At 47.4% G+C, this 24,067-nt stretch overlaps 1 protein-coding gene across 2 annotated transcripts in view; it reads left to right on the top strand.

The window, feature by feature from the left end:
* LOC106582087 (mannosyl-oligosaccharide 1,2-alpha-mannosidase IB) overlaps positions 1–24,067 on the top strand; it is a 140,862-nt gene that overhangs the window by 82,912 nt on the left and 33,883 nt on the right. For both annotated transcript variants that reach the window (XM_014164819.2, XM_014164820.2), the window contains exons 6-7: positions 10,615–10,733; positions 19,378–19,458. In XM_014164819.2, the coding sequence (XP_014020294.1) occupies positions 10,615–10,733; positions 19,378–19,458 (200 nt within the window). The remainder of the gene's footprint in view (positions 1–10,614; positions 10,734–19,377; positions 19,459–24,067) is intronic.

The following is a 24,067-nucleotide window of genomic DNA, read 5'->3' on the forward strand; positions in this document are numbered from 1 at the left end:
AATGGAAAATATGGGGAGTGGTACTCAGTAATGTGTTGTAATGTTTGGGGCAAATCCAAAACACTTTGTGCACATTTTTTGCAATATTACTTTGGTGCCTTTTTGCAAACAGGATGAATATTTTGGAATATATTTCATTCTGTACAGGCTTCCTTCTTTTCACTCTGTCAATTAGATTAGTATTGTGAAGTAACTTCAATGTTGTTGATCCATCCTCAGTTTTCTCCTATATATATGTGTGTGTGTGTGTGTGTGTGTGTGTGTGTGTGTGTGTGTGTGTGTGTGTGTGTGTGTGTGTGTGTGTATAGCTGTGACACACACACACATTAAACTCTAACTGTTTTAAAGTCACCATTGGCCTCATGGTGAAACCCCTAGCAGTTTCCTTCTTCTCTGGCAACTGAGTTTGGAAGGACACCTGTATCTTTGTAGTGACTAATTGTATTGATATACCATCTAAATTGCATTTAATAACTTCACAATGTTCAAAGGGATATTCAATCTTTTTTTAATTTATGTTTTTTTACAATAGCTGCCCTCCTTGGTCTTTGTGGTTGAATGTGTGTTTGAAATTCACTGCTCAACTGAGAGATTGAGAGAGAATTTGTATGTGTGGGGTACAGAGATGAGGTAGTCATTTGTGTGACATTAAGAAAAGTATTACTTCTGTACTTATTTAGGCTTTCTATGACAAACGGGTTGAATACTTATTGACTCAATACATTTTAGCTTTTCATTTTTATGAATTTGTAAAAATTGCAAAAAACATAATTCCACTTTGACATTATGGGGTATTATGTGTAGGTAGGCCAGTGACAAAACATTTTTTCAAGTGAATGGGTGTCAATACTTTTTGAATGCACTGAATGTCTGCTGCATAGGGGACAAGAGAGCCATGAGAAATTGAGTTTTGATCAGTCATGGAAATCAAAGTGCTGACAACATGTTGGCTCACCATTTAAAAAGATGGAGAACAAGCTATAGAAGGAAAAATAACAGCGTTTTGGTGCAGGTACAGCTGACTAGAGCAAAAATAATATTATCCAAGATGGCGTAGCAGTCAGACGTCGTGTCCCGTGTATATATATATTTTTTCTTCATATATATTTTTAACCTCAATTTCAACATACTCTCCTGCAACCTGCCTCACCCAATGTGGTATGGATCTGCTATTTTCTATACTTTAGAACCGGAACCCCCAACAGAAGCTAGCCTGCTAACTAGCTGCTAACTAGCTTGTAGTCAGTTAGCCACTGCTAGCGGTCATCAGCTAACCTCAGCCCGGTCAACTCCTGCCAGTCTGCACAGCGCGATTCAACCCAGAGCATATCGGACTGCTTTTTCTCTACCACATCTCCGGATTCCTACAGCAAGCTCGGAACCTTTTCACCTGGATCATCGCAGCTAGCTAGCTGCAATCCGAGTGGCTACTGCTGGCTAACGTCTCTGTCCCGACGCAAGCACCAGTTAGCCTGGAGCGAGCCTCGTGCTAGGCCCATCTCCCGGCTAGCTGAAGAGGTCCATCAGCCACTTCTTGGGCTACAATACCTATTCTGCCAATTGGCCTGGACCCCTTTTACTGCCGACACGGAGCCCCGCCGATCCATCACGACTGGTCTACCGACGTAATCCGCCCGAGGGGGTTTCAACAGGCTCCTCCGTCGCGACGTCCCCTGAAGGTCCATCTGCTAGCCTGCCAAACGCGGCCCGCTAGCTGTCTAGAGCATATCGGACTGCCTTTTCTCTACCACATCTCCGGATTCCTACAGCAAGCTCTGAACCTTTACACCTGGATCATCGCAGCTATCAAGCTGCTATCCGAGTGGCTACTGCAAGCACCAGTTAGCCTGGATCTAGCCCCAAGCTAGGCCCACCTCCTGGCTAGCTGAAAAGGTCCATCAGACAATTTCTTGGGCTACAATACCTATTTTTCCAATTGGCCCTGGACCCTTTTACTACCTACATGGAGCCCTGCCGATCCATCACGACTGGTCTGCCGACGTAACCGTCCGACGAGGCTTCAACAGACTCTTCCGTCGCGACGTCCCCTTAAGGCCCGCCTGCTAGGCCCGGCCCGCTAGCTGTTTGAATCGCCGTGTTTCCAGCTCGCCTAGTTACTCACTGGACCCTATGATCACTTGGCTACGCATGCCTCTCCCTAATGTCAATATGCCTTGTCCATTGCTGTTTTGGTCAGTGATTATTGTCTTATTTCACTGTAGAGCCTCCAGCCCTGCTCAATATGCCTTAGCTAGCCCTTTTGTTCCACCTCCCACACATGCGGTGACTTCACCTGGTTTAAATGGTGTCGCTAGAGACAAAACCGATCTCATCGTCACTCAATGCCTAGGTTTACCTCCACTGTATTCACATCCTACCATACCCTTGTCTGTACATTACGCCTTGAATCTATTCTTCCGTGCCCAGAAACCTGCTCCTTTTACTCTCTGTTTCGAACGCACTAGACGACCAGTTCTTATAGCCTTTAGCCGTACCCTAATCCGACTCCTCCTCTGGTCCTCTGGTGATGTAGAGGTTAATCCAGGCCCTGTAGCGCGTAGCTCCTCTCCAATTCCCCAGGCGCTCTAATTTTTTTACTTCTGTAACCGTAAAAGCCTTGGTTTCATGCATGTTAACATTAGAAGCTTCCTCCCAAAGTTTGTTTTATTCACTGCTTTAGCACACTCTGCCAACCCGGATGTCCTAGCCGTGTCTGAATCCTGGCTTAGGAAGGCCACCAAAAATCCCGAACTACAACATTTTCAGACAAGATAGAACTGCGAAAGGGGTTGGAGTTGCAATCTACTGCAGAGATAACCGGCATAGTTCTGTCATACTGTCCAGGTCTGTGCCCAAACAATTTGAGCTTCTACTTATAAAAATCCACCTTTCCAGAAACAAGGCTCTCACCGTTGCCGCTTGTAATAGAATACCTTCAGCCCCCAGCTGTGCCCTGGACACCATATGTGAATTGATTGCCCCCCATCTATCTTCAGAGCTCGTACTGTTAGGGGACCTAAACTGGCACATGCTTAACACCCCGGCCGTCCTACAATCAAAGTTAGATGCCCTCAATCTCACAAATTATCAATGAACCTACCAGGTACAACCCCAAATCCGTAAACATGGGCACCCTCATAGATATCATCCTGACCAACCTGCCCTCTAAATTCACCTCTGCTGTCTTCAACCAGGATCTCAGCAATCACTGCCTCATTGCCTGCGTCCGTAATGGGTCTGCGGTCAAACGACCACCCCTCGTCACTGTCAAACGCTCCCTAAAACACTTCAGCGAGCAGGCCTTTCTAATCGACCTGGCCCGGGTATCCTGGAAGGATATTGACCTCATTCCGTCAGTAGAGGATGCCTGGTTATTCTTTAAAAGTGCTTTCCTCACCATCTTAAATAAGAATGCCCAATTCAAAACATTTAGAACCAGGAACAGATGACCAGCACAATAACATCCTGTGGCGTACTGCATTAGCATCGACTAGCCCCCGCGATATGCAACTTTTCAGGGAAGTCAGGAACCAATATACACAGGCAGTTAGGAAAGCAAAGGCTAGCTTTTTCAAACAGAAATTTGCATCCTGTAGCACAAACTCCAAAAGGTTCTGGGACACTGTAAAGTCCATAAGAGCACCTCCTCCCAGCTGCCCACTACACTGAGGCTAGGAAACACTTTCACCACCGATAAATCTACGGTAATCGATAATTTCAATAAGCATTTTTTTACGGCTGGCCATGCTTTCCACCTGGCTACCCCATCCCGGTCAACAGCTCTGCACCCCCCACAGCAACTTGCCCAAGCCTCCCCCATTTCTCCTTCACCCAAATCCAGATAGCTGATGTTCTGAAAGAGCTGCAGAACCTGGACCCCTACAAATCAGCTGGGCTAGACAATCTGGACCCTCTATTTCTAAAATTATCCGTCGCAATTGTTGCAACCCCTATCACTAGCCTGTTCAACCTCTCTTTCGTATCGCCTGAGTTCCCCAAAGATTGGAAAGCTGCCGCGGTCATCCCCCTCTTCGAAGGGGGAGACACTCTAGACCCAAACTGTTAAAGACCTGTATCTATCCTACCCTGCGTTTCTAAGGTCTTCGAAAGCCAAGATAACAAGCAGATCACAGACTATTTCGAATCCCACTGTACCTTCTCCACTATGCAATCTGGTTTCCGAGCTGGTCATGTGTGCACCTCAGCCACGCTCAAGGTTCTAAACGATATCATAACCGCCATCGATAAGAGACAATACTGTGCAGCTGTATTCATCGACCTGGCCAAGGCATTCGACTCTGTCAATTTCCACATTCTTATCGGCAGACTCAACAGCCTTGGTTTCTCAAATGACTGCCTCGCCTGGTTCACCAACAATTTCTCTGACAGAGCTCAGTGTGTCAAATCGGAGGGCCTGTTGTCCGGACCTCTGGCAGTCTCTATGGGGGTGCCACAGGGTTCAATTCTCGGCCGACTCTTTTCTCTGTATATATCAATGATGTCGCTCTTCCTGCTGGTGATTCTCTGGTCCACCTTTACGCTGACGACACCATTCTGTATACTTCTAGCCCTTTTTTAGACACTGTGTTAACTAACTTCCAGACGAGCTTCAATGCCATACAACTCTCCTTCCGTTGCTGCCCGTCCAGCATCGCTACTCTGGACGGTTCTGACTTAGAATATGTGGACAACTACAAATACCTAGGTGTCTGGTTAGACTGTAAACTCTCCTTTCAGACTCACATTAAGCATCTCCAATCCAAAATTAAATCTAGAATCGGCTTCCTATTTCACAACAAAGCATCCTTCACTCATGCTGCCAAATTTGCCCTCGTAAAACTGACTATCTTACCGATCCTTGACTTTGGCTATGTCATTTACAAAATAGCCTCCAACACTCTACTCAGCAAATTGGATGCAGTCCTTTGTCACCAATGGAACTGAGAGTCATGATCAAGGGCCAGGCTTCTAGTTAGTACACAAATGTCTCTCAGCTTTGTGAATATGGGAGCGGCAGGTAACCTAGTGGTTAGAGCGTTGGGCTGGTAACTGTAAAGTTTGCTGGATCGAATCCCTGAGCTGACAACATAAAATCTCTTGTTCTGCCCCTGAACAAGGCAGTTAACTCACTGTTCCCCGGTAGGCCATCATTGTAAATAAGAATTTGTTATTAACTGACTTGCCTATTTAAATAATGGTTATTATCTTATCAGTGTAGTATACACTTATAAGTATATTATAATTTACCATGGCACAGACCTGAATAACCTTTCAGCCAGGGCACTCAGGACATGCAACATCAACTATGCTAAGGGACTCTTTATACTACACTACTTTGACGACACTAGTCCCAGGAAAGATACCTTTGTAGTGTAAAGGCCTGCTTCAGTTCGCTGGCGTCTAGCCGAACTCCGAACACATGTCCCTGCAAGAATTACCTTAATTACAAGTAACTGTCCAGTGAAAACCATACTTTTGAAAGTTCATACTCTGTTAGCTCGTACCAAAATAATGTTGTTGACTAGTCCAAGACTCAGAAAATTGGATGCAGTCTAACACAGTGCCATCCGTTTTGTCACCAAAGCCCCATATACTACCCACCACTGCGACCTGTATGCTCTCGTTGGCTGGCCCTCGCTTCATATTCGTCACCAAACCCACTGGCTCCAGGTCATCTTTAAGTCTTTGCTAGGAAAAGCCCCGCCTTATCTCAGCTCACTGGTTACCATAGCAGCACCCACTCGTAGCACGCGCTCCAACAGGTATATTTCAATCGTCACCCCCAAAGCCAATGCCTCCTTTGGCCGTCTTTCCTTACAGTTCTCTGCTGCCAATGACTGGAATGAATTGCAAAAATCACTGAAGCTGGAGACTCATATCTCCCTCTCTAACTTTAAGCATCAGCTGTCTGAGCATCTTACAGATCATTGCAGCTGTAAATAGCCCATCTGTAAATAGCCCATCCAACTACCTCATCCCCATATTATTTATTTATTTATTTTGCTCCTTTGCACCCCAGTATCTCTACTTGCACATGCATCTTCTATACGTCTATCACTCCAGTGTTTTAATTGCTAAATTGTAATTACTTCGCCACTACGGCCTACTTATTGCCTTACCTCCCTAATCTTACCTCATTTGCTCACACTGTATATAGACTTTTCTATTGTGTTATTGACTGTATGTTTGTTTATTCCATGTGTAACTCTTTTGTTGTTTGTGTCGCACTGCTTTGCTTTATCTTGGCCAGGTCGCAGTTGTAACTGACAACTTGTTCTCAACTGGCCTACCTGGTTAAATAAAGGTGAAATAAAAAATTACATAAAATTAAGAAATATGCAACTCTCCATTTTTTTTTTTACCCCATCACTAGCACGTGATGTAATCTTGAACCCAGTAGCAAATAAAACTCTGATCAGGCCTACTGTGTTGTTACGAGTCCCACTGTGTTCTGGTTACAGGCTCTGGTGTTATAGCCCTGTGGAGCTAACAGCAAACCCTTTGGTAAGAGAGATCTATGACGTATGGCTTTAATCTAGTCATTAGCATTACCAGTTTCACTGTGTTCTTAGTGGGAGGGAGCCTCAAGTGTGTCTGTCTTGGCCGTGATGGTGTGGGGCCTGCAGTAAATCCACAGTCAATCTATGAATGTAGGGTCAGGTTCTCATTGAAGGCCCAGTCAGAGATGCTCAAAGGAGCCGGCCAGTGGACAGATGCAGCAGCAGATGTTTCAATGCAGAGCCATATAATTTGAGTAACTTGGTGGTGGGCATAGGAGGAGCGGAGCGTGGTTCGAGTTAGCCATGGAGAGGGTTGGCTGCTCCGACTACACACTGCTCATTAAGCCAGACCCACTTGCTGTTTACCCAGAAGAAACAGAGAGTGAGAGGGATGAGAGAACAGGGTGAGAGTGAAGGAGAAGTGAGAGGGTGAGGGAGAATGCTAAATGCGCAGAGGGAAGGAGGGGAGAGACAGAGAGGTGAAGAGAGGAGCTGGAGAAAGATTGCTAGATGGACAGAGAAGAGAGGGGGGGCTGAGAGGAGGCTTTAGCATAGACTCAGCGACTGTCTGTCTGGTTTTCTCCCATAACTCCACTGGGCCCAGGGTTGAGCTATCCCGCCCCCTGCATTTCCCCTCTCATTCACACACCCGCCAGTTTACAAGACAGAGAAAATGAGGTCTGAATAATGAAACCATCACGGTTCGTGCCATGTGTGGAGTCATACTGGAGTGCTAGGAAATCTGTCACCTAATGAAACTGGCAGAGGGTCAGAGAGAGGGAGGGAATGTGTAGCTGTGATGATTGTTCCCCAAATAAACCTCATCCTGGGCAATTTGTTTCAGATAAATAATGTCTGACATCTTTAAATACTACCAGGTGAAAATGCCAATCCAGGTTAATGTGATATGATTGGCCCAATTTGAAAGGTTGTAAGGGAGGGCGGGACCGAGGGAAAACAATTTTATTTATGGTAAGACTGATGAAGTGACAAGTACAGAAGAATGAAGGACAGACATGGAGAGAGGGATTAGATAAAGATGTTGAGATGAAAATGATGTACAGACAGGGACTAGGGAGAGAGAGAGGGAGAGGAAGGACATAATTTCATTCATTAATTACATTTCAATTCACTTCCTTCATTTAATTGAAATGAATTCTGATGGGTGGAGGGTTGGATTCCAGTGTGTAGCTCAATGAAGGACAGATGGAGTGAGCGGGCATAGAATAAATGGAGGTAGAGGAGGGTATAGTGACAGACATGGTTCCCTGCTGGCAGTAGGCGTGACACGTGGCGGTCCTGACTGTTCTACTACCAGGAGGGCCAATCTGTCCAGATCTCAGGCAGCCCAGAGTCTCAGGCAGCCCAGAGTCTCAGGCAGCCCAGAGTCTCAGGCAGCCCAGAGTCTCAGGCAGCCCAGAGTCTCAGGCAGCCCAGAGTCTCAGGCAGCCCAGAGTCTCAGGCAGCCCAGAGTCTCAGCCTCAGTGTCATCCTCAGCTAGCCAGCCCGGTGAATGTATTTTTAGAGTGATTTAAGGCTGCTGTCAATAATGATAATAACACTGCATCTCCTGCAGAACTACAGCCTGGCTTGTCCTCATAATAGAGTTACTGATAAGACCCGGGCTGCAGGGTTCAACCCAGCCACAGCAGCACCCACCAGTAGTCCAACCAGCCACAGCAGCACCCACCAGTAGTCCAACCAGCCACAGCAGCACCCACCAGTAGTCCAACCAGCCACAGCATTAGAGCACCAGTACTCTAATAAGATCAAATATAAGCCTAGTCAGGCTGTGGTAATAACAAGAGATGTAGGCCTTGTTAAGAGCTATCAAAAAGAGCAACAGTATTAAGACTATAACACTGAACTTCAGTATTAGTTCTAGTATTAATCTGAGCTGCAGTAGTATAACTAGTATTAATCTGAGCTGCAGTAGTATATCTCTAGTATTAATCTGAACTGCAGTAGTATATCTCTAGTATTAATCTGAGCTGCAGTAGTATAACTCTAGTATTCATCTGAGCTGCAGCAGTATAATTCTAGTATTCATCTGAGCTGCAGTAGTATAACTCTAGTATTAATCTGAGCTGCGGTAGTATAACTAGTATTAATCTGAGCTGCAGTAGTATAATTTGTATTAATCTGAGCTGCAGTAGTATAATTCTAGTATTAATCTGAGATGCAGTAGTATAATTGTAGTATTCATCTGAGATGCAGTAGTATAATTGTAGTATTCATCTGAGATGCAGTAGTATAACTGTAGTATTCATCTGAGCTGCAGTAGTATAACTGTAGTATTCATCTGAGCTGCAGTAGTATAACTCTAGTATTCATCTGTGCTGCAGTTGTATAACTCTATTATTAATCTGAGCTGCAGTAGTATAACTGTAGTATTCATCTGAGCTGTAGTAGTATAACTAGTATTAATCTGAGCTGCAGTAGTATAACTGTAGTATTCATCTGAGCTGTAGTAGTATAACTAGTATTAATCTGAGCTGCGGTATTACATTACATTTTAGTCATTTAGCAGACGCTCTTATCCAGAGCGACTTACAGTAGTGAATGCATACATTTCATTTAATTACATGCATTTATTTTTTTATATATTTTTTTGTACTGGCCCCCCCGTGGGAATCGAACCCACAACCCTGGCATTGCAAACACCATGCTCTACCAACTGAGCCACAGGAAAGCCTATTAGAGCAGAAGTCTTAAAAAGAGGGCCGTATTAGAGAGCATGGTAGAAGAGCTAGTGATCAAGCTTTGGTCTTAATTAAAGTGAATTATAATGACCAACGCTCACCACCCTGGGCAGACTGCATCACTCCCTTGGCCTGTGGTGATATTGAGGGAGGGATTGGAGAGAAAGTGGAGTGTGAGTGATTTGGCTGTCTGTCATGTTTTAATGAAGATCACTGCTAGCCGTAGTGAGCTAGTAATTGCGTTAGACTCTGGAGAGGGGAAGACCGCTCTTCCAATCCCTCTGACTTTAAAATGGTGAAAGCCCGGAATGGCAATACAATGACCAAGCTAAAACGGGTTATATCCATCTATCCATCTATCTATGTGGTGCAGGGGCCCAAAGTCACGCCCTGTGTAATGACACAGCACCTCCTACTGTTATGGGGACAAGACCTCCTACTGTTATGGGGACAAGATCTCTTACTGTTATGGGGACAAGACCTCTTACTGTTATGGAGACAAGACCTCCTACTGTTATGGGGACAAGACCTCTTACTGTTATGGGGACAAGACCTCTTACTGTTATGGAGACAAGACCTCCTACTGTTATGGGGACAAGACCTCCTACTGTTATGGGGACAAGACCTCTTACTGTTATGGAGACAAGACCTCCTACTGTTATGGAGACAAGACCTCCTACTGTTATGGGGACAAGACCTCCTACTGTTATGGGGACAAGACCTCCTACTGTTATGGAGACAAGACCTCCTACTGTTATGGGGACAAGACCTCCTACTGTTATGGGGACAAGACCTCCTACTGTTATGGAGACAAGACCTCCGACTGTTATGGGGACAAGACCTCCGACTGTTATGGGGACAAGACCTCCGACTGTTATGGGGACAAGACCTCCGACTGTTATGGGGACAAGACCTCCGACTGTTATGGGGACAAGACCTCCGACTGTTATGGGGACAAGACCTCCGACTGTTATGGGTACAACACCTCCTACTCTTATGGGGACAAGACCTCCTACTCTTATGGGGACAAGACCTCCTACTCTTATGGGGACAAGACCTCCTACTCTTATGGGGACAAGACCTCCTACTCTTATGGGGACAAGACCACCTACTGTTATGGGGACAGCACCTCCTACTGATAGGGGGACAAGACCTCCTACTGTTATGGGGACAGCACCTTCTACTGATAGGGGGACAAGACCTCCAATTGTTATGGGGACAACACCTTCTACTGATAGGGGGACAGCATTTTTCAATGATAAAACACAGAGCCAGGACTGTGACCTGACTAGGAAAAACTCTTGGCCCAGGAGTTGTGGGTTTCATTCATTTGACATGGGCCACATATGCTGTGCATATGGTAATAAGTCACTTTAAGACCCTATCCCTGTGTGTGTTTGTCCTCTGTCCAGGTAATTCCCAGATGGGGGCGACCATAGTGGACGCCTTAGACAGCCTGTACATGATGGGCCTCCACGATGAGTTCAAGGATGGACAGGAGTGGATTGAGCAGAACCTGGACTTCAGTGTGGTGAGTAGAGAACAAAACCTTTTAGTTCCTGTACTCACTCCAGGAGTAAAACAGTTGAACTTAGCCTCCTTCTTCTGGCCTGTAGTCTTGAGTGCCATTCTGTTCAGAGAACCAAAAACCAGCAAACAACATGCTTGATGCCACTTGTACCTGGAAATTAGATCTACTTACAGCCATACAGCCAGGGGGTGCTAGAGTGACAGGCTCACAGACAGCAGATATGAGTTGCGCTTTGCAGACAGCCCAGGCTACAGACAGAATGCACTCTTGTTTTATCTCTGACCGGTAGTGAAGCCTGTTGATACATGAGAAGAGGAGCATCTAGCATTGCTGTGATGGGAGGGAGGGAGAACTGGACAGCCGCTGGTAACCAGGAGACGGGAGTAGGTGTCATGGAAACAATGTGGGCAGGGAGAGCGTTGCCGACTGTGCTGATGCAGAACACAGACCTGGGGAATGTAGAGCCCACAAACCAGACCACATATCAGGGTCAGTTGTGTACAATCAGTGTATACCCTCAATACCAGTCAGCTTCTCTCTCTGAGCATCTTCACCTCAGTCTTGGTTCTCTGCTCTACCAATCTTTCTCTCTCTGGCTTGCTCCCTCTCCCCTCCCCCCTCTCTCTTTCTCTCCCAGGATGGAGTTATTAAAGCCCTGCTGAGCTAATGACATCGCAGGCAGAGTGTGTGTGTGTTTGTGTTTCTGACTGGCTGATGCTGTGAGAGGTAATTAACTTCTGGACCCTTCCGGTCAGCTCTGGGGGAGAGAGAGACTGAGAGAGAGAGAGAGAGAGACAGAGAGAGAGAGAGACAGAGAGAGAGAGAGCGAGACTGAGAGAGAGAGCGAGACTGAGAGAGAGAGCGAGACTGAGAGAGAGAGCGAGACTGAGAGAGAGAGAGACAGAGAGAGAGAGAGCGAGACTGAGAGAGAGAGCGAGACTGAGAGAGAGAGCGAGACTGAGAGAGAGAGCGAGACTGAGAGAGAGAGAGACAGAGAGAGAGAGAGAGAGACAGAGAGAGAGAGAGAGAGAGAGAGAGAGAGAGAGACAGAGAGAGAGAGAGAGAGAGAGAGAGAGAGAGAGAGAGAGAGAGAGACAGAGAGAGAGAGAGACAGAGAGAGAGAGAGACAGAGAGAGAGAGAGAGAGAGAGAGACAGAGAGAGAGAGAGACAGAGAGAGAGAGAGAGACAGAGAGAGAGAGAGAGACAGAGAGAGAGAGAGAGACTGAGAGAGAGAGACTGAGAGAGACTGAGAGAGAGAGACTGAGAGAGAGACTGAGAGAGAGAGAGAGAGAGAGACGGACGGAGAGAGAGAGAGACGGACGGAGAGAGAGAGAGACGGACGGAGAGAGAGAGAGACGGACGGAGAGAGAGAGAGACGGACGGAGAGAGAGAGAGACGGACGGACGGAGAGAGAGAGAGACGGAGAGAGAGAGAGAGACGGACGAGAGAGAGAGAGACGGAGAGAGAGAGAGACGGACGGAGAGAGAGAGAGAGAGAGAGAGACGGACGGAGAGAGAGAGAGAGACGGACGGAGAGAGACGGACAGAGAGAGACGGACGGAGAGAGACGGACAGAGAGACGGACGGAGAGAGAGAGAGAACGGACGGAGAGAGAGAGAGAGAGAGACGGACGGAGAGAGAGAGAGAGAGAGACGGACGGAGAGAGAGAGAGAGACGGACGGAGAGAGAGAGAGAGAGAGACGGACGGAGAGAGAGAGAGAGAGAGACGGACGGAGAGAGAGAAAGAGAGAAAGAGAGGGACGGAGAGAGAGAGGGAGAGAGACGGACGGAGAGAGAGAGAGAGATAGACGGACGGAGAGAGAGAAAGAGAGGGAGAGAGACGGACGGAGAGAGAAAGAGAGAGGGAGACGGACGGAGAGCGAGAGAGAGAGAGGGAGACGGACGGAGAGCGAGAGAGAGAGACGGACGGAGAGAGAGCGAGACGGACGGAGAGAAAGAGAGAGAGAGAGACGGACGGAGAGAAAGAGAGAGAGAGAGACGGACGGAGAGAGAAAGAGCGAGAGAGACGGACGGAGAGGGAGAAAGAGAGAGACGGAGAGAGAGAGAGAGGGACAGAGAGAGAGAGAGAGAGAGGGACGAGAGAGAGAGAGAGACGGACGGAGAGAGAAAGAGACGGACGGAGAGCGAGAGAGAGAGAGACGGAGAGAGAGAGACGGACGGAGAGAGAGAGAGAGACGGACAGAGAGAGAGACGGACGGAGAGAGAAAGAGAGAGACGGAGAGAGCGAGAGAGCGAGACGGAGAGAGAGAGAAAGAGAGACGGACGCAGAGAGAGAGAAAGAGAGAGACGGAGAGAGCGAGAGAGAGAGAGAGAGACGGACGGGAGAGAGAGAGAGAGAGAGAGACGGACCGAGAGAGTGAGAGAGACGGACCGAGAGAGAGAGAGACGGAGAGACGGACCGAGAGAGTGAGAGAGACGGACCGAGAGAGAGAGAGACGGAGAGAGACGGAGAGAGAGAGACCGAGAGAGAAAGAGAGAGAGAGAGACGGACGGAAAGAGAGAGAGAGAGACGGACGGAGAGAGAAAGAGAGAGAGACGGACGGAGAGAGAAAGAGAGAGAGAGAGAGACGGACGGAGAGAAAGAGAGAGAGACGGACGGAGAGAGAAAGAGAGAGAGAGAGACGGACGGAGAGAGAAAGAGAGAGAGAGAGACGGACGGAGAGAGAAAGAGTGAGAGAGACGGACAGAGAGAGAGAGACGGACGAGAGAGAGAGAGAGAGAGACGGACGGAGAGAGAAAGAGAGACGGACGGAGAGAGAAAGAGAGAGAGAGACGGAGAGAGAGAAAGAGAGAGACGGAGAGAGAGAGAGAGAGAGAGAGAGAGGACGGAGAGAGACAGAGTGAGAGAGACGGACAGAGAGAGAGAGACGGACGGAGAGAGAGAGAGAGAGAGACGGACGAGAGAGAGAGAGAGAGAGACGGACGGAGAGAGAAAGAGAGAGACGGACGGAGAGAGAAAGAGCGAGAGAGACGGACGGAGAGGGAGAAAGAGAGAGACGGAGAGAGAGAGAGAGGGACAGAGAGAGAGAGAGAGAGAGAGAGAGAGAGAGAGAGAGAGAGACGGAGAGAGAGAGAGAGACGGACGGAGAGAGAAAGAGACGGACGGAGAGCGAGAGAGAGAGAGACGGAGAGAGAGAGACGGACGGAGAGAGAGAGAGAGAGAGACGGACAGAGAGAGAGACGGACGGAGAGAGAAAGAGAGAGACGGAGAGAGCGAGAGACGGACGGAGAGAGAGAGAAAGAGAGACGGACGCAGAGAGAGAGACGGAGAGAGCGAGAGAGAGACGGACGGGAGAGAGAGAGACGGAGAGAGACGGACCGAGAGAGAGAGAGAGACGGAGAGAGAAGAGAGAGAGAGAGAGACGGAGAGAGAAAGAGCGAGAGAGAACGGACGGAGAGAGAGAAAGAGAGAGACGGAGAGAGAGAGAGAGGGACGAGAGAGAGAGAGAGAGAGAGACGAGAGAGAGAGAGACGGACGAGAGAGAGAGAGACGGACGAGAGCGAGAGAGAGAGAGACGGAGAGAGAGAGAGACGGAGAGAGAGAGAGAGAGAGACGGACAGAGAGAGAGACGGACAGAGAGAGAGACGGACGGAGAGAGAAAGAGAGAGACGGAGAGAGCGAGAGACGGACGGAGAGAGAGAGAAAGAGAGACGGACGCAGAGAGAGAGAAAGAGAGAGACGGAGAGAGAGAGAGAGAGAGAGAGACGGACGGAGAGAGAGAGACGGACGGAGAGAGAAAGAGTGAGAGAGACGAGAGAGAGAGAGAGACGGACGGAGAGAGAGAGAGAGAGACGGACGGAGAGAGAGAGAGAGAGACGGACGGAGAGAGAGAGACGGACGGAGAGAGAGAGAGAGAGACGGACGGAGAGAGAAAGAGAGAGACGGACGGAGAGAGAAAGAGAGACGGACGGAGAGAGAAAGAGAGAGACGGACGGAGAGAGAAAGAGAGAGACGGACGGAGAGAGAAAGAGAGAGACGGACGGAGAGAGAGACGGACAGAGAGAGAGAGACGGACAGAGAGAGAGAGACGGACAGAGAGAGAGAGACGGACAGAGAGAGAGAGACGGACGGAGAGAGAAAGAGCGAGAGAGACGGACGGAGAGAGAAAGAGCGAGAGAGACGGACGGAGAGAGAGAGAGACGGACGGAGAGAGAGACGGACGGAGAGAAAGAGACGGACGGAGAGAGAAAGAGACGGGCGGAGAGATAAAGAGAGAGAGAGACGGACAGAGAGAGAGAGAGAGACGGACGGACGAGAGAGAGAGAGAGACGGACGGAGAGAGAGAGAGAGACGGACGGAGAGAGAGAGAGAGACGGACGGAGAGAGAGAGAGAGACGGACGGAGAGAGAGAGAGAGACGGACGGAGAGAGAAAGAGAGGGAGAGAGAGAGACGGACGGAGAGAGAAAGAGCGAGAGAGACGGACGGAGAGAGAAAGAGCGAGAGAGACGGACGGAGAGAGAGCGAGAGAGACAGACGGAGAGAGAGCGAGAGAGACGGACGGAGAGCGAGAGAGACGGACGGAGAGATAAAGAGAGAAAGAGACGGACGGAGAGATAAAGAGAGAAAGAGACGGACGGAGAGATAAAGAGAGACGGACGGAGAGAGAGAGAGAGACGGACAGAGAGAGAGAGAGACGGACGGAGAGATAAAGAGAGAAAGAGACGGACGGAGAGAGAAAGAGAGACGGACGGAGAGAGAGAGGGAGACGGACAGAGAGAGAGAGAGACGGACGGAGAGAGAAGGAGAGAGAGAGAGAGAGAGAGACGGACGGAGAGAGAAAGAGAGACGGACGGAGAGAGAGAGAGAGACGGACGGAGAGAGAGAGGGAGACGGACAGAGAGAGAGACGGACGGAGAGATAAAGAGAGAAAGAGACGGACGGAGAGAGAAAGAGAGACGGACGGAGAGAGAGAGGGAGACGGACAGAGAGAGAAGGAGAGAGAGAGAGAGAGACGGAGAGAGAGAGAGAGAGACGGAGAGAGAGAGAGGGACGGACGGAGAGAGAAAGAGACGGACGGAGAGAGAGAGAGAGGGACGGAGAGAGAAAGAGAGAGGGACGGAGAGAGAAAGAGAGAGGGACGGAGAGAGAAAGAGAGACGGACGGAGAGAGAAAGAGACGGACGGAGAGAGAGAGAGGGAGACGGACGGAGAGAGAGAGAGAGACGGACGGAGAGAGACGGACGGAGAGAGAGAGAGAGAGAGAGACGGACGGAGAGAGAAAGAGAGGGAGAGAGAGACGGACGGAGAGAGAAAGAGCGAGAGAGACAGACAGACAGAGAGAGACAGACGGAGAGAGAGAGATAGACGGACGGAGAGAGAAGGAGAGAGAGATGGACGGAGAGAGAAAGAGGGAGACGGACGGAGAGAGAGAGAGAGACGGACGGAGAGAGAAAGAGAGAGACGGACGGAGAGAGAAAGAGAGAGACGGACGGAGAGAGACGGACGGAGAGAGAAAGGGAGAGACGGACGGAGAGAGAAAGAGAGAGACGGATGGACGGAGAGAGAAAGAGAGGGAGAGAGAGAGACGGACGGAGAGAGAGACAGACGGAGAGAGAGACGGACGGAGAGAGAAAGAGACGGACGGAGAGAGAAAGAGACGGACGGAGAGAGAGATAGAGAGACGGACGGAGAGAGAGATAGAGAGACGGACGGAGAGAGAGATAGAGAGACGGACGGAGAGAGAGATAGAGAGACGGACGGAGAGAGAGATAGAGAGACGGACGGAGAGAGAGATGGACGGAGAGAGAGATAGAGAGACGGACGGAGAGAGAGATAGAGACGGACGGAGAGAGAGATAGAGACGGACGGAGAGAGAGAGAGAGAGACGGACGGAGAGAGAGAGAGAGAGACGGACGGAGAGAGAGAGAGAGAGACGGACAGAGAGAGAGAGACGAGAGAGAGAGAGAGAGAGACGGAGAGAGAGAGAGAGAGACGGACGAGAGAGAGAGAGAGAGAGAGACGGACGGAGAGAGAGAGAGAGAGAGAGACGGAGAGAGAGAGAGAGACGGAGAGAGAGAGAGAGAGACGGACGGAGAGAGAGAGAGAGACGGACGGAGAGAGAGAGAGAGAGAGAGACGGAGAGAGAGAGAGAGAGACGGACGGAGCGAGAAAGAGGGAGACGGACGGAGAGAGAAAGAGACGGACGGACGGAGAGAGAGAGAGAGACCGAGAGAGAGACGGACGGACTGAGAGAGACGGACGGACGGACAGAGGGACGGACGGACGGACTGAGAGAGAGAGACGGACGGACAGAGAGAGAGGGACGGACGGACTGAGAGAGAGAGGGGGACGGACGGAGAGAGAGAGAGGGGGACGGACGGAGAGAGAGAGAGGGGACGGACGGACGGAAGGGGAGGGAGAGGGACAGACGGACGGAAGGGGAGGGAGGGAGAGACGGACGGAAGGGACTGAAGGAGAGGGCGGGAGGGAGAGAGACTGACGGAAGGAGAGGGAGGGAGGGAGAGACGGATCAAAGTAGATGGAAGGGGAGGGACGGACGGAAGGAAGGAAGGAAGGAAGGAAGGAAGGAAGGAAGGAAGGAAGGAAGGAAGGAAGGAAGGAAGGAAGGAAGGAAGGAAGGAAGGAAGGAAGGAAGAAGATGAAAGGTGGAGAAAGAGATGAGAGAGAAATTGGAGGAGTGGATGTTGTAATCTGAAGTGGGAGTGTTGATCTAGATCAATTCTATCTGGAATGCCTCCACACTCACTGTATTTATGCATTAAGATTCAGCCATAAACAGTTAAACTCATAAACTGTCATGGATGTTATTCCCTGATCTCCCTCCCTTCTCAGCCTCTGATGAAAATAGCAATTCCCAAATGAGAATTTCAAGTTCTTCAAAATAGTTGTTTGAAGTAGTGTTTTGTAGCTTGCGGTGGTTCCAAAATATAATTTGAATCTTCTGTACTTAGACTTCAGTGTAAATGAAAGGTTTGTTTGAGCAATATGTTTGCATCAAACCTATGCTCCTCTCCTTTGTTGCTTCTTACTTCCAGGCTAAAATGAGAGCAAAGATTTCCAGTTACTGACTATATTAAAGACATCAGTCTTTGTCAAACTTAATCATGGGCTTACAGCTTCATAGAGGGAGAGAGGGTGTGTGTGCGACGTGTGTGTGTGTGCGACGTGTGTGTGTGTGCGACGTGTGTGTGTGTGCGACGTGTGTGTGTGTGCGACGTGTGTGTGTGCGCGACGTGTGTGTGTGCGACGTGTGTGTGTGCGACGTGTGTGCGACGTGTGTGTGTGTGCGCACGACTTGTGTGTGTGTGTGCGCGCAGTGTATGTGCTTGTGTGTGTGTATGTGTGAGCTCGTACATGTGTTAAAGCCTCTACTAATGAATGATTAATTAGCTGCCATGTTGGGCTGTCCTTTGTGGTGAGTCATTGTTAGCTGGATGGCTCCTGGAAGGCCTGTGCTGGAGCGCCCTGCGATGATGGATGACTCTCAATGCAGTCGGAAATGAATCGTCACGCTTTAAAAATGACTGAATTAATGGGGTCTGTTTAGCCAACGCTGGGTTAGGAATTAATTTACCAGAGTTTAATGTAAGATTTGATGTGAATCGATAGCACTTGGGAGATTAATTAGTACATGATGTCCCACTCGGATTAGATGAACCTAATTTAATATGGAGTAACATTCCTTATTTACAAATTCAGATCGTTTCCAAGGAAAATTCTGACATGTTTTAAATGTTACATGTTACACTTTTTAAATGTTACATCGTATATCGAAGGAGCTGAAGCACTGCAGTTAAAGTATATCTTTCAGTTTTCACCTTAAACATTATAAATTCATGTCTTTATAGGAGTCACATGAATGACACTAATTAGAGAGTGAGACCTGAATGACACTAATTAGTGTGAGACATCTGAATGACACTAATTAGAGTAAGACCTGAATGACACTAATTAGTGTGAAACCTGAATGACTGTGAATGATTGTAATGTCTGATTCTTTGTGTGCAGAACCTGAATGACTGATGACATTTTCAGTCACCTGAATGACACTTTTTTATTTTTGTTGTACTGTGCGGTTTGCGTGGGTCACCCGTATGGCGGCGGTCATTTTGTTGTGCTGTGCAGTAGTGCCAACGCGGTGGTTTTATGACCGCGCTCTCTGTCTGGAACCTAAGTGTCATTGTAAACAGGTAGCGGTGCTGAAGGGGAGATGGATGCTGACGAAGCCTTGAGCTTTATGAGTTCTCACCACTGTCCTTCAGAGGGGGAGCACGACACGGCCGGGGGGCCTCAAAACACCCCCTTTAACACATCTCCCCTCCCTGGTCTTCCCCCTTCTCCCAGGGTGACAGTTGGATTAACAGCCCGTTAAGGTTGAGGTTATTACATAGGGAATCAGGCTGTGCTTGTGGTAGAACTTGGAAAGGTGTTCTCTGTATTAGTCTGACATGAATTTGGTGTTACAGCCTTGGTCTGAATGGTCGGCTATTTGAATTCAGGAATGTGTGCCATTACACACTCTTAGTGTTTGGTATTACTGTGCAAGATATCTGATGTGGTTTTGGCACAAGGCTGCTCTGGCAGTTCTGTGCAGTGTCTTTCTTTTTTTCCATCTCTCACTTTCTCTCTTTCTCTGGCTGATTCTCCCCTCTGTTTCTTCAGAACGCTGAGGTGTCTGTCTTCGAGGTCAACATCCGCTTCATCGGAGGACTGCTGGCCACCTACTACCTCTCTGGACAGGAGGTATCTGCTCATCTAGAATGTCTGTCTGTCTGTCTGTCTGTCTGTCTGTCTGTCTGTCTGTCTGTCTGTCTGTCTGTCTGTCTGTCTGTCTGTCTGTCTGTCTGTCTGTCTGTCTGTCTGTCTGTCTGTCTGTCTGTCTGTCTGTCTGTCTGTCTGTCTGTCTGTCTGTGTCGAAGCTGACCTCATTTAGTTAACTGGTGGATTGTTTGGTCGACCGAGATTTCTTTAGTCGAGCAGTCGTAAATGGATCCTTTTTTTTTTTATGGTGCACAAGACACCGTTCTGATTGGCGCCTCTCTGTGGTCTAATCCATTGTGGAGGCCACCGGAATGGCACAGTCCATCACTCTAAGACATGCTACTGTAATTGTATATGGTTATATTGTGTAAGAATAATGGTGCAACACTAATAACTATAATATAATTTTATTACAAATGCGCTTTCTCCTGCGTTTGATAGCGGTCGCTGTCTGCTGTCCTGAAACATAATCTACAGTGCTGTTGAATTGGCGTCTTTCCCTATATGTTGCTATGTGCATAATAACAAAGTTAACCAGCATATTGGTGTTGAGAACAATGCAGCTGAGGCAGCTTTTTCTTTTACACAGCGTGGCCATCACGCTCCCTCTTGAGTCATTTGTGTCTCAATGATTTAATTAAACAGTGCGCTTAAAACACGTGTCAAACTCATTCCACAGAGAGCCGAGCGTCTGCAGGTTTTCACTCCACCGTTGTACTTGTTTGATGAATTAAGGTCACTAATTAGTAAGGAATTCTCCTCACCTAAGGAAAACTACCACGAATCTCTCTCTGTCACTCTCTCTCTCTCTGTCTCTCTCTCTCTCTCTCTCTGTCACTCTCTCTCTCTCTCTCTCTCTCTCTCTCTCTCTCTCTCTCTCTCTCTCTGTCACTCTCTGTCACTCTCTCTCTCTCTGTCACTCTCTCTCTCTCTCTCACTCTCTCTCTCTCTCTCTCTGTCACTCTCTCTCTCTCTCTGTCACTCTCTCTCTCTCTCTCTCTCTGTCTCTGTCTCTGTCTCTGTCTCTCTCTCTCTCTCTCTCCTCTCTGTCTCTCTCTCTCTCTCTCTCTCTCTCTCTCTCTCTCTGTCACTCTCTCTCTCTGTCACTCTCTCTCTCTCTCTCGTCACTCTCTCTGTCACTCTCTCTCTCTCTGTCACTCTCTCTCTCTCTCTCTCTGTCACTCTCTCTCTCTCTCTCTCTCTCTGTCTCTGTCTCTGTCTCTGTCTCTGTCTCTCTCTCTCTCTCTCTCTGTCTCTGTCTCTGTCTCTCTCTCTCTCTCTCTCTCTCTCTCTCTCTCTCTTTCACTCTCTCTCTCTGTCACTCTCTCTCTCTCTCTCTCTCTCTCTGTCACTCTCTCTCTCTGTCACTCTCTCTCTCTCTCTCTGTCACTCTCTCTGTCACTCTCTCTCTCTCTCTCTCTCTCTCTGTCACTCTCTCTCTCTCTCTCTCTCTCTCTCTCTCTCTCTCTCTGTCACTCTCTCTGTCACTCTCTCTGTCAGTCTCTGTCACTCTCTCTGTCAGTCTCTCTCTCTTTCTCTCTGTCTCTGTCTCTCTCTCGAGCTCCCCTGCCATGTGGTATCAGTCATCCCCTCTTCCTGCTCCTATTAAAGGAGTGTGAGTGGTGGAATTGAGCTCCAGACATGCGTCTCTGCCGGTCCCAGACTACTCAGCTGATGGGAGCAGATCCCTGGCCACGCTCCCTCTTAATGATCATCCCTCCTTCTTCTCACTCTCACCGCCTCTCCCTCTCTCCCCCTCTGAATAAATGGTGATAATTCTGCAGAGGCTGGAGGAGTCGTGGGATAGGGAATCAGAAAGATGTTGAGTGGGGAATGGGAGGGGTGATATCGTTCGTGAGAGCGCTTTATTCCGTGTTCCCAGTAGAGGTCGACCGATTAATCGGCATGTCCGATAAATTAGGGCCGATTTCAAGTTTTCATAACAATCAGTAATCGGCATTTTTGGATGCCGATTATGGCCGATTACATTGCACTGCACGAGGGGACTGTGTAGCAGACTGACCACCTGTTACGCGAGTGCAGCAAGGAGCCAAGATAAGTTGCTAGCTATCATTAAACGTATCTTATAAAAAAACTATCAATCTTCACATAATCACTAGTTAGCTATACATGGTTGATGATATTGCTAGTTTAACTAGCTTGTCCTGCGTTGCATAAAGTCAATGTGGTGGCTGTTAATTTATCATCGAATCACAGCCTACTTCAACTTCGCCAAACGGGGGATGATTTAACAAAAGCGCATTGCCGAAAAAAAGCACAATCTTTGCACAAATGTACCTAACCATAAACATCAATGCCTTTTTTTAAATCAATACGCAGAAGTATATATTTTTAAACCTGCATATTTAGTTAAAAGAAATTCATGTTAGCAGGCAATATTAACTAGGGAAATTGTGTCATTGCACGCAGAGTCGGGGTATATGCAACATTTTGGGCCACTTGGCTCGTTGTGAACTAATTTGCCCGAATTTTACATAATTATGACATAACATTGAAGGTTGTGCAATGTAACAGCAATATTTAGACTTAGGGATGCCACCCGTTCGATAAAATACGGAACTGTTCCGTATTTCACTGAAAGAATAAACGTTTTGTTTTCTAAATGATAGTTTCCGAATTAGACCTTATTTATGACCAAAGGCTCGTATTTCTGTGTTTATTATATTATAATTAAGTCTATGATTTGATATTTGATAGAGCAGTCTGACTGAGCGGTGGTAGGCAGCAGCAGGCTCATAAGCATTCATTAATTTACTGCGTTTGCCAGCAGTTCTGAGCAATGCTTGATGCACAGTGCTGTTTATGTCTTCAAGCCTATCAACGCCAGTGATTAGGCTGACAATACTAAAGTGCCTATTAGAACATCCAATAGTCAAAGGTATATGAAATACAAATGGTATAGAGAGAAATAGTCGACGCGTCATAATTCCTAATCCTTACAACATAAAACTTCTTAACTGGGAAAATTAAAAAACGGAGAATATTGAACCACCAGTTTTCATATGTTCTGAGCAAGGAACTTAAACGTTAGCTTTTTTACATGGCACATATTGCACTTTTACTTTCTTCTCCAACACTGTGTTTTTGCGTTATTTAAACCAAATTGAGCATGTTTCATTATTTATTTGAGACTAAATAGATTTGATGTGTTATATTAAGTTAAAATAAGTGTTCATTGTTCATTCAGTATTGTTGTAATTGTCATTATAACAAATATATAAAAATCTTCCGATAAATCGGTATCGGCTTTTTTTGGGTCCTCCAATAATCGGTATCGGCGTTGAAAAATCATATTCGGTCGACCTCTAGTTCCCAGGGCATGTGTGTGTCAGCCGTGGCAGAAGTAGCCCCAACACACAGTGATGGATGATGTTTACTTCTCTGTCCCCTCAGCCCTCCACTCCACCCCTCTCTTCTTTCTCTACTCTTTTCCTCTTCCACACTAGCCCTCTCCTCTGTTCTTTCTCTACTCTTCTCTGTAACTACTTTGTTTCCTCTCTTGTCACAACCTTCTCTACACAACCCTTCTCTTTAATTTTTTTGTCTCCTGATAGGTGCTCGTGCCACTGAGACATAAGCAAGGCACTTAACCCTAATTCGCTCCAAGGGCGCTGTACTAATATGGCTGACCCTGTAAAACAACACATTTCACTGCACCTATCCGGGTTTAGGTGAAAGGTGCTAGTGCCTTTGGCATATGTAATTGAGGTGAAGGTTGCTAGTGCCTCTGGGATACAGTGCCTTCAGAAAGTATTCATACCCCTTAACTTGTTCCACATTTTGTTGTGTTACAGCATGAATTCAAAATGGATTAAATAGATTTTTTCTTCTCACGCCAATCTACACAAAATACAAAAGTGACAAAGTGAAAACATGTTTTATGAAATGTTTACAAAGTTATTGAAAATTAAATGCATAAATATCTCATTTACAAAAGTATTCACACCCCTGAGTCAATACACTGAGTATTGACTGAGTCTTTCTGAGTCTTTCTGCGTAAGTCTCTAAGATCTTTGCACACCTAGATTGTATAATATTTGCACCTTATTCTGTTTAAAATTCTTCAAGTTGCTTGTTGATCATTGCCAAATAGCCATTTTCAAGCCAATTTAAGTCAAAACTGTAACTAGGCCATCCAGGAACATTGAATGTCATCTTGGTAAGCATCTCCAGTGTATATTTGGCCTTTTGTTTTAGGTTATTGTCCTTCTGAAAGGTGAATTTGTCTCCCAGTGTCTGTTGGAAAGCAGAGAGAACTAGATTTTCCTCAAGGATTTTGCCTGTGCTTAGCTCTATTCCGTTTATTTTTATGCAAAAATATTCACTGGTCTTTGCCGAAGACAAGCATACCCATAACATGATGCAGCCACCACCATGCTTGAAAATGTACTCCGTGATGTGTTGATGGATTTGCCCCAAATAACACTTTGTATTCATAGCATAGTTATTTTTTTGGCCAAATTATTTTCATATTGTCATTTAGGTTAGTATTTTGGAGTAACTACACTGTTGCTGATTCATCCTCAGTTTTGTCCTATTACAGCCTTTACTCTGGACCCTGATCTCTCTT

The sequence above is a fragment of the Salmo salar genome, chromosome ssa21 (genome assembly GCF_905237065.1).
Source record: "Salmo salar chromosome ssa21, Ssal_v3.1, whole genome shotgun sequence".
Classification (NCBI taxonomy): Eukaryota; Metazoa; Chordata; class Actinopteri; order Salmoniformes; family Salmonidae; genus Salmo; species Salmo salar.